A 12,110-nucleotide genomic window follows, 5' to 3' on the forward strand; every position below is an offset into this window, starting at 1 on the left:
GAGTATCTAATTTGCCACAATTATGGGCCAAGCAGGAAATGGGAGAAACCACGACTGAGGCGTGGCTTTGATTTATGGTTTTTGGTGGTGGTAACAGCATCTGCCTCACCCATTGCCCAGCACACTGAAGTCAGTCTAAAGAGTGTGTTAGAGACAACTCTGATAATACTTGTGCTTGGGAAAGCTTGCTGGTGACATCAGGTGAGATCGCTTACCTAGGACTAGGGGGAGAGAGTGGCAGGTGAGCAGATCTGCCTGACTCACTTCAGCCATGGAGAAGTGAGCATATATAAAGAGTGACAGACCATTGTAGCTGATGTTCCTTGCTAAGATGGTCAGGGTTATGGTGAGCCCACACACAACATATTACAAGCTTCAGGTATGCTTATTTAGAGCAGAAAAACAGGCTGTTCACTAGCCTATTCTCTTAAGAAGTTGGCAGAGCAAGCCAGCTAGGAAACTACAAGGCATTAAGTACCATTTGCAAACACCTGAAAATATTGAACTCGCTAATTGTATGTTTTTCCTAATTGCTTTGCACTTCCTTGTTCTTAGTTTTTCAGAAAGCCTGCTCTCTTTCAAGTTATTCCTGAGTATTTTAACAACATAGGTTGTGTTACAGAAATTTTTAATGGAATTCAGTTTTGTAGTTCTGTCAAGTACAGAATCAGCTCAGAGGCACAGGAGAACCCTATTTTACACATTGGCACCCACTCCAGTGAGAGAAGCCACATATTTAGGGAATATTCACAAGTTCTGTACTGGTTTTAATGGAAAGTTCCTGTAATTCTGCTTCAAAGTCTCCAGGTACATATTTCCAATATTTCTCCTTCAGAACTGCCATTGTACATGTAGCTTAATACCTGTGTAGTAAAGTTGGCTTATCTGGGGTGTATCCCATGGACACGTATAGAGAACTTGCTAGAACATATAGAACATATAGAACAGTGCTAGAAATGCTGTGTCTTGCATGTATTGGAGGTACTGTACAAGGCACCCATAACACAGTGTGCAGGAGGTCCAACATACCCAGCAAGGCAACCTGGATCCTCCAGGAGCGTTCTCTGGTTGATGTGCACGTGCACAGTATGTCCAACATCTTGAGAATCCCTCAGGATTGGTGTGTGCTTTCTGCTGTTTGTGGATTGGACCTGCTGTGAATTAATTGCACCCGCTACATCTACTGCCTGGCTCTGAGTAGGCTGCAGGCTCTGCAGAATTCCCTGACAAACCTTGGAAGTCTTCATATTCCCTGCGGAAAACATTTCTAGGTAGAAAAAAAAAATCTGGGAAAGCCTGGCCAGTAGGACTGCTTTTATAGCTATTTCTCTTAGTGCAGAGAACTTGAAAGTTCCAGGAATATGACCATTTGCACACCTGCAACAGCCCAGAAAGACTCATCCACTCACCCAATGAGGCAGGCTCTGCTATCTTTGAACTTTACACTTCACTATTGATTTAGTTTGAACCTGGGCATTTATCTCAGAATTCATGCTGCCAACATTTTCATTTTGATAATTGAGAGCCACCAATACAGTTCCAGAGCACAGAAAGAATAAAGTTATAGATTCCATTATAGATTAAATGACTTTTTTTGTATTGCTTTTCTGAAAAATAAAACCAAGGGAAAGGCCTTGCTTACATAGTCCAACCCTAAAGACATGGATATTTGCCAGTATGTTTCACAGGTGACCTGCCATTTGTAGTCAAAGCAGCACCTGACACTTGTGGAAAAAAAGAAAACACACCTACCACCATGGGTCACATCACCACAGTAGTATTCAGATGCAAATGAATGAAAGCTTGACACCCGTTTTCAGTATTGGTATATTTTTCATCACTTCACCTGCTTGTTAAGTGTTTAAGAATACACTATTGTGGTCTTTTAACTCTTAAAATTGTATTTCTGAGTTGTCCTATTATACCATCTTGGTTTTGGGTAATTTTACGGTTGCAGACTGGAAAGTATCTTGTGTCAGTAACTGTGATTTTATGTTGTACAGGAATACCAGTAGTAAGTGTATTCCTTCTTCCACAAGGAAAAATGGAAGCCATGCAGGGTTTAAGAACTTTCTATGAAGTTAGCTCTTCCTGAAGCTTTTAATATTGTGGAGAAAGAGCAATACACAGCCTCCTGTCTGCTAAAGTCAGTACTGGTCTTTAAAACATTGTTCAAAAAATGATCACAATCTTATTGTCCTCCTCTTCTACTCCCCTAGACCACTGGAACAGTCAAGCTGGAGAAAAGAGGTCAGTTGTCCTAAAAGCAGCGCTCTTCCTGCCAGGAAGTCACAGAGGAAGAAGCCCAAGCAGAGGTAACAGCTGAGCCAGCCCAGCTGCCTCACACCTTACAAGCAGCAAGCCACAACCAAAGTCCTGGTGTCAGAGGCTTGCCCAACACCTGCTACACAGAGCATGCATTCTCACTAACAGCCTACCTAAACCTGACCCTTGATATATCTCAAAGCAATTCCAGAAACACAACACATGTTAAGAAAAGTTAACCTGTTGTGGAAGCAATTAAAAGATAGGAGCAAGGCTAAGCCCGACTCAGAGAGCTTCCCCAAATACTGAGCCTAATGCACCTGACTTCCCCGTTCCTCAGGGTTGTTATGTGCATGAGGCGGAAGCAATTATCAGAATAGCGTTAAGCACTCCCTTTCCTAGGGTACTATTACAATGCGTCTGAAGACTCCTCGAAGGACTAGATAGTGCTAAAACCCACAAAAATTTCCTTTGCTTCATAACCTAGTCTCTTGAAAGCCTACACCAGCCACATACCTCACCCAGCGAGTCTTCTCTGCACCCCTAGAGGCTCCCCGCTCCCATTAAAGACCCCTGGGGCGTCCCACTCCCCTTAAAAACCCTGCGGACCCCCGCCCCGTTCCGTCCTACACCTGCAGCCCCTGAGCACGGATCTGCGCGGGGCGACGGCGCCACCGTGCGGGCTGGGCTCGGCTCCACCGCGTCTGGAGCCCGGTGCCGGCAGGGTGGAGCCCAGGCCGGTTCCACCGCCGGCTCCGGCGCCTCGCAGGGAGCCCGCCCCGCGAGCGGGGCCATGCCCGGCCTCTGTCCCTCCCCGTGCCCGCCCCGGGGCGGAGGCCGCAGGCCCGTCCCCGCGACATGGCGGCGGCCGCCCTGCTCCGCCTGTGCCTCCGCCTGCTGGCCGCTGGCTGCGTGCTCGCTGTGGAGGCGGCGAGGCGCCGAGGTGCGGCGGGCCGCGGGCAGGGCTCGGCCGTCCCGGGGGCGGGGAGGGCGGCCGGGGCTGGGAGTCCCCGGCCCGGGCCGGCGGCGCGGTTCCGCAGCGGGAGGCCCCGGCTGAAGGGCGGCACCCGGGGGCACGACGCTGCTGGAGGGCTGCAGGGGGGCACCAAGGCGTTCCCCTCGCTGGCTGTGGGGTTTGACCCGCTCGGGGCTTTGGTAAAGCTGCTTGAGAGGCTGCTGGCGCTGCTCATCTTAAGTGCTCCCAGCAGCTTGTGTGGTGTTTGAACCGCAATATAGCGCTCTACCTTAAGAGGGTGTTTAAAAACATGTATATGCCAAATCAGATAGTTTTTTCATTTAATTTTTCTGTTTGTATAGCATGACAGTATCTGAGGTTTACTTTCACAATCTTCCTTTTCCCCCCAGCTTGTAAAGTTTAAAAGTGGGTAGAACTATAAAAGACTTTTCATTTCACTGCTTTTTCTGTACAAAACTGAAGGTAGCTGAAGAAAACGCTGGGTGAGGAAGTGATCAAATTAAAAGGGAAGTGAAAAATACCATAGTTCTGCCTAGGCCAAATGAGATGGGAACCTTTTAATTCCTACATGTTGAAGGAAAGAATCCCAGTATTTACATTTCCTTATAAAGGCATTAGATAAATTAATTAAAAGATTCTATGATTTTTCTTAAGTCTACTTCAGGGTTAAAATTTGACACAGAAAACCTCCAGGAGGCATTAAATCTGCATGCATTAGCCTTCACGTACTGGAGCTCAAGTTAATATAGCCTAATTCTGTTTTCTCTTAGATGGCATGAATGTCCTGTTTATAGTTGTGGATGACCTACGTCCTGTTTTGGGTTGTTACGGAGATACACTTGTAAAATCGCCTAACATTGATCAACTTGCTTCTCAAAGTGTTGTGTTCAACGATGCGTATGCACAGGTGAGATAGTCAAAAATGTTTTATCTCAGTGAAATGCATACTAGTGTTATTACAGTATGTGTTAGGCATTGTCTGTTAGGCAGGTCTTTGGAGAAGAAAAAGTGTTTATTAAGAAATTAAGTAGTTCTAGTGGAAAACAAATGGTTAGGCTGAACTGTAATGTATGAGCTTATCTTGACTAAGGTGAGAAACACAAAAGCAGGTCACTTCAATACTGGTATTTGTGTAGCCCCTTGGAGGAGCATTGTATCACTCAAACACTTTCACTATTAACAGTAAAATGCTGCTTAAAAGATGTTGTTTTACTAAATTAAAATTATTTTCTTTCACATTTTACGATAATTATTTTACAGTTGGGAATTTATATTCTTAATAAGGATGCTGTTCATCCCAGCTTGAAGTAATATAAAACATTTCATTGCGGAGTTCTGAGCTTTTGGATATTTTGCCCAGCCATGTATTAAATTTGTAGGTTGCAGGCGATATATGTGTTTTGCTTTATGTTCTGATTCTCTTTTTGGATGTCTCTCTCCTCAGCAAGCTGTGTGCGCTCCAAGTAGAGTGTCATTTCTTACTGGACGCAGGCCTGATACTACCCGGCTGTATGATTTCTACTCCTACTGGAGGGTACATGCGGGAAACTATTCCACGATGCCCCAGTATTTCAAGGAGAATGGCTACATGACCATGTCTGTAGGGAAAGTTTTTCATCCTGGTACGGTTTGAATTTTCCTCTGCTTAAAATACTTTTTATATATTCCCATGAACAGACTTTACATATAAGTATGAGCTATGTGATTCCTGTCTATATGGATGACTTACATTGTTATCATGGGCCAGATTGAATTATAGGTTGTCTTTGAATCTTAATCTTACATTCATCTGTAATGCCTCAAGATTTATTAGATGAGCATTATCTAATAAATATTTTCATGTACTGTTTAGGGATTCTGGGAACAAATGTTTGCAATTCTCAAAACGTGTCTGGAAATTAGGTATCTGCTAAAGATGAAACGACTGAACGTTGTCTTGGTTCTGCATGTACACATTTCATGTTTCACAATAGGCTGTCTGGATTGGGAGGCTTAGAATACATGTCTGATACTCCCAGTTAAATAGGCAGTTGGTTCTCTAATTAAAAAACAATAATACAACTGAGTTTAAAAAAATATATACAGTACTTAACGTGATGCTCTTTCTAGTAATTCTTTACTAGAGAACTACACTTGTATGGATATACAGCCATTCAGTTGATATGATTAGGGATATACATATTATTAATCCTGTTTCTTTTCTTTTTTTCTTTTTTTCTTTTTTTTTTTTTCTCCCTGAAGTAAGATTCTTTGAGAAGCTTGAGTCTCTTTCCCTAATAACAATGTATTTCCAGGAAAATTGCCTTACACTTTTTGATTTTTATTTCTTGGATATTTTCATTGCTTTCTGAATTGTCAAAGACCATTTCAAATATTTCTACATTTAGAATGCAGAATTCAAAAAACAAACCAAAACTGAAAACAAATTTGTTTGAGCTTTTCCCGATTTAGTGAACTACTAGAGCATCTTTTATGTCTTCACCCTTTACCCTTTTCAGGGGTTTCATCCAATTACAGCGATGACTATCCATACAGCTGGTCCATTCCTCCCTTTCATCCTTCTACTGAAAAATATGAAAATGATAAGGTAAGGGTAATTTGTGGGATGCTAACAAAGAATGGTTTTTGGGTACAACCAAGTTCTCCATCTGGAGCACAAGCCTATACTCTGTTTTATACTGTTATACTCTGTAACACTGCAGGGAAACAACTAGTCCAATTTGATACTGTTTCCCAGACTTCCAAGAGAAGATCTATGCTTCAGTTAGGTGTGTGATGTTAACTCACGTGCCCATTCTTAATTTAAGTATTTGGAAATATGGTACTGCAATATAAAGGTGCTTGCAAGTGATTTTAACTTGTGTCTAGGTCATGAAATCTTTTATCTGAAAAGTGCTGTTGTCAGCTTTCATACTAATCTTGCTCTGTTCAGTGACAAAATGTTGTCATAGGCTTGGTGAATTTAAATTGATTCAATAAAGAGCGGAGATGGAGAGTGGAATTCATAATTAAAATAATCTTTAAATGATTTGAAACTGTCTGATTCAATTTTCTGGAATGCTTGTTACTCTTAAGCGTTGCCTAAAAGAATCTGTTTTGCACTTATGCAAGTGCTGCACTAACATCACATGTTGGAGGCTATGCATTGCAAGGCTAGGAGGTCCAGCCATGAGGCTACAGACAGCCTTGATGATATTTGTTCTTGCATTTACTGCCGAAAAAGACTGATTTTAACAATGCTATTTGCATCCATGACATACTTTGCTTTATGTTCATTAACAGCTCTCCCGAGCACCCTGCTGAGGCCACTTTTTCTTGGCAACCATGTAGTCTAATTTATCTTTCCTTGCCGACTGTACATCAGCCATTGCTGGCACTTGCTCAGAAATTAATGAGGTGGTAGTAGGTTCCAGGCAGCTTTCTATGAGCTCTTGGGATCAGAAGGAGCAAAACTGCATGTGTATAGCGTAACCAAGTTCTACCTTCTTGCCAATAGGTCAGAGATGCTATTCATTATAGAAGTTGTGTGTTTTCCTGTGTGATTACTTCTCATCTTCTGGCCAGCTTTAGAGAGGATTCTGCTTTTCCTTAGATATGGAAGTTGCTATGTATTAAGTGCATTCTTCAACCTCTGAAACCTTCAGTCTCAGTCATCAATGTACTTGGTGCTTCCGGCGTTCATAGAAATTTTGAAATTCCATTTTGTATCCAATCTGCTGGTAGAAGGATTGAGAAATGAATTGGTTTCATAGCTATGGAACAGAGGATTATTTCTTTGCTTCTACAGAAGTTACTTAACTAGTTCTTTTTTTAAAGACTTGCAGGGGAAAAGACGGAAGACTTTATGCGAACCTGGTGTGCCCAGTAGATGTGACAGAAATGCCTGGTGGAACTCTACCAGATATTCAAACCACTGAAGAGGCCATACGGTTACTGAATGTTATGAAAACCAAGAAACAAAAATTCTTCCTGGCTGTTGGTTACCACAAACCACATATCCCATTGAGGTACCCGCAGGTGAGGAACCTGAAGACTGTGGGGAAAGGAATTTAGACAAGTGTTTTTTCCTTTTCAAAGCTGTTTCACAAATGCTTTATTGTTACTGTTTCTGGGAAGCAAGGTGAAAAACAGCATTGGCTCCGTGTAATTTTAGCAGTTGTCTATGTTGAATTTCAAAATATTTAATGAGAGAGTTGTGACCAGTCAGCCAAAAGGCCGGCTTCTACCGCCATAATAGCGTGACAGCTATTGCAAGGAGATACTGTTCAGCTTGATGGAGTGTGACATAACGAGGTCTTACAAGATCTTGTTCTCTCCATTTGAGTTGGTATCAAAACTTCTATTTATTTCAGAGGAAGCAATGTTGGGCTTCTTATTTTCAGGGTGGCTTTGAGACAGGAGGCTTTTTTTTTTCTTTAGGTACAATACCATTTACTAACTCAGAATTTTTCAGGAGTTGGTTGGGGCTAATTAACATAGCATTGCTACCTTTTATACTTTGGGGCAGGTGAAGCCTTATAAACTGTAAGAATATTAAAGAAGGGTCATGCAAGGAGAAACGGTTGCTGTTTTACAATGCAATTTTACAGGAGGCCTTAGAGCTGAGGATAATCTTTTACGTGTGTTTGCATTGCAAAGGAATTTCTGAAGTTGTACCCTCTGGAAAACATCACATTAGCCCCAGATCCCTGGGTGCCTAAGAAACTACCTTCTGTGGCATACAACCCCTGGATGGATATCAGACAGAGGGATGATGTGAAAGCATTAAATGTTAGTTTCCCTTATGGACCACTTCCAGATGACTTCCAGGTAGGCTGTCAATAACTTATTCAAATGCAAGGGAGCAGTAGGCTGCTCTTAGATGTTCTGAAGTATTCAGCAACTGTCAGCTTCCAAAAACTAAATGCTCTCTTTTTGTATGCTGTCACATTTAGGTTTTTAAGAAAAAATCTTCTCTGTAACTGGGGTCAGGAGGGAAGAGGTCAACTACCAATCAGTGATATTAGTGTGTGCTCCTGGTTATTTCCATTTTCTGCTCTCACTGCTGATGGATGAGTGTTTGTATATGAGAGAATGTGTGTTTGTTTTCATCAGCTGGATCTGCTTCTGTTTCAAGCCTCCATTTAGTACATATTTTGTAAGATTCTCCTTGCCTTCAAAGTACATAAGTGAACATAAGCACTCACTGGGCCTTGAGGAGAGCAGAACTGATTGGTTTGCAACATCTTGCCTGAAAAAGCTTTTAGGAAATAGTTAACGCTTTCTAACTGCCCCTGTGCCTATTTACCTTCTCGTCCGTGACATTAATCAGGCTATGGACACTTGAAAAACAGGCTTTACAAGTAAAATCCTTTAATTCAAAAATCCTTACAAAGCTGCCCACTAGTTCTCCTTCATTCCACCCCACACAAACAGAAGCTCTTTTTTTCTTCTCTCCTATTTTCTTAACTTGCAGCGTCAGATTCGTCAGAGCTATTACGCAGCAGTTTCTTACCTGGATATGCAAGTTGGCCTGCTCCTGAATGCTTTGGATGATGTAGGACTCGCAAGTAGCACAATGGTAGTTTTTACTGCTGATCATGGTAAGCATTTAAATCTTCCTTTAGCTCACTGCTATTAACTTTTTAATTGTGCAACTCAGAGCTAGCATATGAATCAAGTGCATGTTTATATAATGTACAGTGGAGCTGCCATACCTTGTATATCTGGCTGGTCTGTCCCTAACTAATGGACTGACACAGGCCTCTGTGACTGTGGTTTTGTTCCACTGCAGGCACCTCTGTCTTTAATCAAATTGAGAGTTTCTGATGAGTAATAGTGATCAGTGAGTTATGAGGCTGTCTGCCAGGACACTGGGCTGAGCTTTCTGTATTCCCACTTCCTACTCCAAGGAGTGATTCCTGCTGGGAAGAGTGCTGCTAAAGGATTGCCACCCATTCTCCCCCTTTGCAATTTGTAAAGGGCCATCTGGTACAGTGGGTGACAGGCTTTCTCATTAGCTGCTGAAGTGTGTTTTCTTGCACTTGTCATTGCTGCTTGTAGAACATCTAAGCTGATAGCAATTTGATTTCCCCTCTAATAATTGCACATTCTAGATCCTGGTGGTTTTAAAACAAAACAACAACAAAAAAACAATACAAAAAGCACACACATGGAAAAAAAAAACAGTTGTGTAGGACAGTAGGACAAATACCTCAAGCATTTAACTGCTTGTTTCAATATCTAATATTCATTAAGATAACTCTCTGATGGTCTCCTTAATTGAGAGATGGCTTAGCTGGCTTAAAACAGGATATGGCTTAACCAAAGCAATTTAAAGTACACATGTAATTTGGGTTGACTTTTGTGAGTAAGTGTGCACTTGCATGTTGTAGAGTAAAAGAATTAATACTTCAGGTACTAGAGAAACTCTTAGATGTTCCTCCTAAATTGCCACTCTGACTTGGACTTTCCTTTGTAGACTGAATTTCTTTTTTTCCGTGCTATGGTTACTGTAAACAGTTAGTGTTTTCAGTACTATAGCTAGCCAAGTGATTCAAAAAATTGACACACCCCAGCTCCTCTTTTATGCTGTTTTAATGCAAATTTCGTAATTCTTACTTAGGGTAGGGGAGATAGAGATGGGTTTAATTATTTCCTTAATATGAGAGCGTTAAGTTGCAATATTGATATGGCTGTTGAAATAGTTCTCACATTAGAGAGAAATCTTGTTATGTTTAAGTACAGATTTGTTACTTGCATGATAGTATAACCTTGATAAGACTAGAGGCCTCAACAGCTAGAGTCACTTTATGGTGAAAAAGAAATGACTACTAAATTACAAGCCGGCATCTGCTCTGAGTTATACTCTTTGTCATCTAGGATGGTCCCTTGGAGAACATGGTGAATGGGCAAAATACAGCAATTTTGATGTTGCTACCCGTGTGCCACTGATGTTTTACGTACCAGGAATGACAGCTTCTGCTGCTAGTCGACGAGGGAGGATCTTCCCCTACCTTGACCCCTTTAGCCATAATTTAGGCTTGGTGCCTCAAGGTAAGTTTCCAGTTCTTTTATTTGCTTGCGGTGGATATATTTAAAGGAGAAGTGGTGATGCAATGATACTTCACATACAGGCAGCTTGTTGGTGTCATCGAGTGTGCTTCTGTACTGGTGGGGAACAAGATGGTGAAGGGCATGTTCTGTGTTTGGACTCAAAGTTTTACTTTGGTTAGCTATGCCTTAGTGCTTAGTGGTAACACTAGATGTCTGTGTGAGTCTGCAGGCAATTTATTGTTGTGTAGTGTAGATGCCTAAAAGGATACTTGACCTACCTTTAATAGTGGCAGCTGCCATCTTTCCAACAGTGATAAGTAAACATTCTCTATGTAGCATCTGTGCTTAAAATGGTGGCATTGGAAACTGTTTTGATGGAGGGAGTTAGGTTAAATGATTGATGCTGGAATGTGCTTTGTCTTTCTGAAGGGTTCTTTCTCAGTGATGAATATCATTGTCTTGGAGAGTTTGCACATTTGAGAAATATAAGCACAGAAGTCTCTTCTCGTTAAAATATGTCATAGCCTAGTATCCTCAGAGCAAACTGACACACCTTAATTGCCTTATGGTACCCCACAAATCCAGTACAAAGCACTTAAAATAAACACCAATTTAATTGTCAGAATAAGTTGCTAAAATGTTCCACCGGTGTCTGTCAAATCATCATGTTTCATTATTTGTATTCTGATGCCTCTTCTAGGACAAAGCAAAAAAGTAGTTGAGCTTGTGTCTCTCTTTTCGACACTTGCTGAACTAGCTGGCCTGCAAGTTCCTCCTGTGTGCCCAGAGACTTCATTTCATGTTGCACTGTGCACAGAGGGAGCAAGCATTGTCCAGTATTTTAACTCCTCTGAAGAGAAGGTGGAAATGGAGGATGGTTGTGATGACACTAACAGGTGTCATACTGAAGAACTTGTTGCGTTCAGCCAATATCCCCGGCCTTCAGACACTCCTCAGTGGAACTCTGACAAACCAAAGCTGAAGGACATCAGAATCATGGGCTATTCCATGCGTACAATTGACTACAGGTATACTGTATGGGTTCGATTTAATCCTAACAATTTCAGTGCTGACTTTGAGGATGTCCATGCAGGAGAGTTGTATGTGGTAGAGACTGATCCAAACCAGGATTACAACATTTATAACAGTACCTTACATGGTCATCTTTTCAAAAAACTTCTTGGCTTCCTGAAGCACTAGGGTTCAGCAACTTTTTTTTTTTTTTTTTTTGTATAACACCTTTCTGTTGTACAGAAAACAAAGACTGAATTAAAATCCTATTTGTATAAAAACACTGGCTAATGCTTTTGTCTTGTTTCAGCCGTTATTACACTGAAGTAGTCAGTGAAAATACTTTTGCATTCATGTTGCGTTCTTATTTGAAAACACATCTGCAAAGAACACACACGGAATGGAGTCCATTGTGTGAAACATCATGTTCTTCTGTGCTCTAGTGACTGAAAAAGAAACGTCTATGCTGAAACTGCTGTGAAAGGTGGGAAAAGAAAAAAAAATGTACTTGAAAGGTTGTGCAGAGAATGCGTGTCAGTAAGAAGATCCCATCTACTTTAGTTAAGAGACTTGGAGCGGGAGTAATCAAGGAGATGTTTGGTAGCAATGAGGAACTGAGGTGCCTGCTGTCATCAGCCTGGACTAGAACTAAAAGGGAAATTTCATGTTTCATTCAAAAATTTAAAGCTTTTATTTTGAAAAGAATTACTTGGAGATTTCCCCCTTATAGGAGGGGATCTGAATTTTGAATTCATGTATATGAAGTGAGTGCTTTCGTCACTGAAACACTGAATAAGACCGAGGGGTTGAGGTAACACCAGTA

The 12,110-nt window shown here is 41.5% G+C and overlaps 1 protein-coding gene across 1 annotated transcript; it reads left to right on the forward strand.

The window, feature by feature from the left end:
* Positions 1–3,074: 3,074 nt before the first annotated feature.
* On the forward strand, positions 3,075–11,499 carry IDS (iduronate 2-sulfatase). Its single transcript, XM_067005004.1, has 9 exons — positions 3,075–3,208; positions 4,012–4,148; positions 4,686–4,863; positions 5,740–5,828; positions 7,058–7,258; positions 7,880–8,050; positions 8,697–8,823; positions 10,103–10,276; positions 10,977–11,499. Exons 1-9 carry the CDS (start codon positions 3,124–3,126, stop codon positions 11,474–11,476), a joined length of 1,662 nt encoding a protein of 553 aa, XP_066861105.1. The 5' UTR covers positions 3,075–3,123; the 3' UTR covers positions 11,477–11,499.
* Positions 11,500–12,110: the final 611 nt, after the last annotated feature.

Source organism: Anser cygnoides, chromosome 13, assembly GCF_040182565.1.
Source record: "Anser cygnoides isolate HZ-2024a breed goose chromosome 13, Taihu_goose_T2T_genome, whole genome shotgun sequence".
Classification (NCBI taxonomy): domain Eukaryota; kingdom Metazoa; phylum Chordata; class Aves; order Anseriformes; family Anatidae; genus Anser; species Anser cygnoides.

Coding starts and splice junctions, on each gene's coding strand:
- IDS (XM_067005004.1), top strand. CDS start 3,124: ATGGCGGCGGCCGCCCTGCTCCGCCTGTGCCTCCGCCTGCTGGCCGCT. Junction 8,824..10,102: donor AGTTTTTACTGCTGATCATG/GTAAGCATTTAA, acceptor TTTGTCATCTAG/GATGGTCCCTTGGAGAACAT. Junction 10,277..10,976: donor TTTAGGCTTGGTGCCTCAAG/GTAAGTTTCCAG, acceptor TGCCTCTTCTAG/GACAAAGCAAAAAAGTAGTT.